This window comes from Neomonachus schauinslandi, chromosome 14, assembly GCF_002201575.2.
Source record: "Neomonachus schauinslandi chromosome 14, ASM220157v2, whole genome shotgun sequence".
NCBI lineage: Eukaryota > Metazoa > Chordata > Mammalia > Carnivora > Phocidae > Neomonachus > Neomonachus schauinslandi.
The window spans coordinates 13,848,943-13,852,126 of NC_058416.1; the positions used below are offsets into that span (position 1 = coordinate 13,848,943).

The 3,184-nt window shown below is 53.1% G+C and overlaps 1 protein-coding gene across 1 annotated transcript in view; it reads right to left on the reverse strand.

Moving 5' to 3' along the window:
• ZCCHC2 (zinc finger CCHC-type containing 2) overlaps positions 1–137 on the reverse strand; it is a 58,081-nt gene extending 57,944 nt beyond the window's left edge. Inside the window, exon 1 of the mRNA XM_044920860.1 lies at positions 1–137. Within this exon, the coding sequence (XP_044776795.1) occupies positions 1–137 (137 nt within the window).
• Between the last annotated feature and the right edge of the window lie 3,047 nt (positions 138–3,184).

The window sequence follows — 3,184 nt, forward strand, 5'->3', positions numbered from 1 at the left end:
GGCGGCGGGGGACGGCAGTCTCGACGGCGGCGCGGCGGCGCCTTTGCGCCCGGCCGTGCGTCTGCCTCGGGCTCCTCCGCCTCGGGCGGCGGCTCCACGGGGTGCGTCGGTTTCAGCGGCAGCTTCATCCTCAGCATCCTCGGCTAAGGCGGCGCAGACATGCGAGCGGGGGCGGGCGGGCGGGCAGGCGGGCGGGGCCGGGAGGGGGGGCGGGAGCCGAGGCGGCGGCGCGGCCGTCAGGAGCGGGGCCCCTCCATGCCTCCAGGGGAGGGCCAGGGCCGAGGCCGGGGGCGGGTCTCGGCCGGCGAGGGGGGCGGTGGCCGGCCGGCGGGGTCGCTGGCGTCGTCTTCCCGGGCCGGAGGCGGGGCGTGCCCGCGGCGGCTCCTCCCCCTGGGCTCCGCGCCGGCTCTGGGAACCCGAGTGCGGGTGGGAGCAAGCAAGCGAGTGTGTTCTCCTTCCTCCTCCCTCTCTCCCGTCGTCCGCACTGGGCTGGGGCGGCGGCGCCTGAGCGGTTCCCTCGCGAGCCGGTGTGGACCCAGCGGCTGGGAGAGGAGGAGGAGCGCCCGGGCCGGGCGGAGACGCTTGCGGGCTCCGCGCAGGCACCTCAGCCAATCAGCGGCCAGAGTCGACGGTTGCGTGGTTCTCCCCGCCCCCAGGGGACGCCTCTCAGAGAAGCCACGCCCAACTGCTACCCGACCACTCCTCTCTCTCTCGGTCTCTCTCTCTGTCTCTCTCTTTCCCTGGCTTCCGCGCGGTCCTAATATCGGGTCTTTGCCAGTTTAGGGTAGGACGCGGGTGGGACGGTGGGGCGGTGGGGCGGTGGCTAGGTGCGCCCGAGCGCGACGAGGAACGTGCGAGGCCCACGTGAGAGGACTGAGGGGGGAATTTCACGTTTTCCCAGGGCCCTAGGCCGACTTTTGACTACTGACTCCCCTGCTCTGTCTCCTCGCCTGGGCCGCCGCCCCACCTCGGCCAGCGGCGCCCGGTTTCCTCCACGGCCGCATCGAACGTGTCCCGGGAGCGGAGGTTCCTCTGAAGTGAGCGCGCTAACCCCAAGACGAGCTCTTTCAGTCCTCCAGAGCCCGGCCGACTTTCGGGGAGTCAGCAGAGGCATAATTCCCACCACAACTTCACAGGGTCGTGTTGGCTCTCTGAGTTGCGAATCGGGGAGCTGGCTCGGGAGGCAGGGTTGTGGCTGTGGTTGGGGGAGCCCGGACGCCTCGATCCCGAGCCAGCGCCCACGCCGGGTGCTGGCTGCACAGAGCGGAGGTGGGGACGCGCGGCCCCGGGGGCGCAGAGGCGACCAGACCCGAGGGAGTTCCGCGGCCTCTGGGCCCAGGGGGGACGCGCTGATGTGGACGCCTCTGGCCTAACGGTTGCCTCTGATCTGTAACGCTCTTTGGAAATTTTTTCCACGACAGTTTAGCAAAAGTCCCTCTCCGCCCCCACCCCCCAGCCTCCATCTTTTGGGGATCATTTTATTTGCTAAATAACGTATCTGTGCCTAACACTAACATTTTGGATCCTGGTGCCGGTGTAAATCCCCTGTGATTGCAGGAACTTAATAAGCTACCACCTTGACAGGCTTTCAACTTTTTTTTTTTTTTAGTTTTGTTACATTTTTAAGGTTTGAGGACCTTCAAAATGTCTCACATTGTAGCTTTTTTTCCAACATAACCTCAGTTTTTAATACCCATCTGGGTCTTCTGAGTGTTAATTCTAAAAAGGTGGGTTTGCTTTTAAATTCTTAATCTTTTAAGTCTGACTCCGGCTATGTAGTAGGAGTATGTAAAAAATAAGAATGACACTGTAACTCTGAAATGTTGGGACATCTATGGGAGAGCATATGCTGAGCCCTTTATCTCACAACTTTATACCCTAAGAAGCTAATTTAAAATTGAGTAAAAGGCTGAACTGAAGCCTAAGTCAGGTTCAGCAATAAAACAGGGAGAGGGAATTATTTTCAACACATTTGAGATTGGCAAAGTACATGAAAGCCATTCTTCCATGTAATTTATCATTTCCTTGCATTCTTTGGGTGTAATGTAGAAATCACTACAATCAGGAGAAAACTTTGTAAGGACTTTTATTAACAATTCTTGCTCCCTTTTGCGTCCTCTTTAACTTCCCTGGAATCTTCTACGCTATCTCATCTACCTCCCACATTTCTAAAGCTTAGGCTGAAATACTTCAAGCAACCAATAATTATATTAGTCTAGCTGGTACTCACAGGTTCCTATTGAGTCACCTGTCTAGATCCATGTATCTCATGTAGTAAGATAATATATGTTGGGAGGTGATTTTTACATGTGACCCAGGCAAAAGGTCTTTACATTTTCCTTGGCAACAAGAAGCCATTTGGTAGGAGCTCTCAGCAATACTTGACCCATAAATTTTATATTAGAACTCAGATTTGTAAAATAAAATGATGACTTTTGTTCTGTCTTTGGCCAATATTAGAAAATTCAGTGATCAAAGCTTTTGCATATATATGACATATATACAATGATTTAATGATTCTGGTTGTCTTGCATCAGCCGGACAATTTGCTATTTATCCTGCAGTGCACTGTTTCACAGCCCTCTCTTCATACTGCAATTCACTAGACCAAGCCTCAACTTTTTTTCCACCCTTTGTAAGTGAGAGAGAGAACACCTTCCTTGGGGAAGAGGGATGTACTCCTGAAGTGCCTTTCTGGGAGTGGCCCACATGGAAATCCCAGGATGAGGTGTAGGTGTGTTTAGTTGGGGAAAACTACCCAGATGATTCTAATAAGACACCCTAGGAAGGTATTCCTCCCACCAGGCCTACCTGTTGAGAAGACCTGCTCTAGATTCTCTGGTATTTTACATATTCCCTGGATAATTATTCAGAGGGGCCAGATATTGGTATTGTAATGGTGGGGGCGTTTGTATCTAAGTTGTTCACAGAGGGATATATACCATAAAAGACGTCTTTAAGGACGCATAGTGCTACTGTCTCTTGTCTCCAGATGATATTTAAGGCATATTCAATATACTATTTAATGCATAGTCAATGTGTCTTACTTGCCTCTTTAGCTATAAACATGATATTGACATTACTATCCAAATATTTATATGTAAGCAGAAGACTGGTTTCAAGTTAAGGTTCTACTTTGGCTTAAGACACTAGCCAGTGACTGAGGATTGAGGAGACTCTGCAA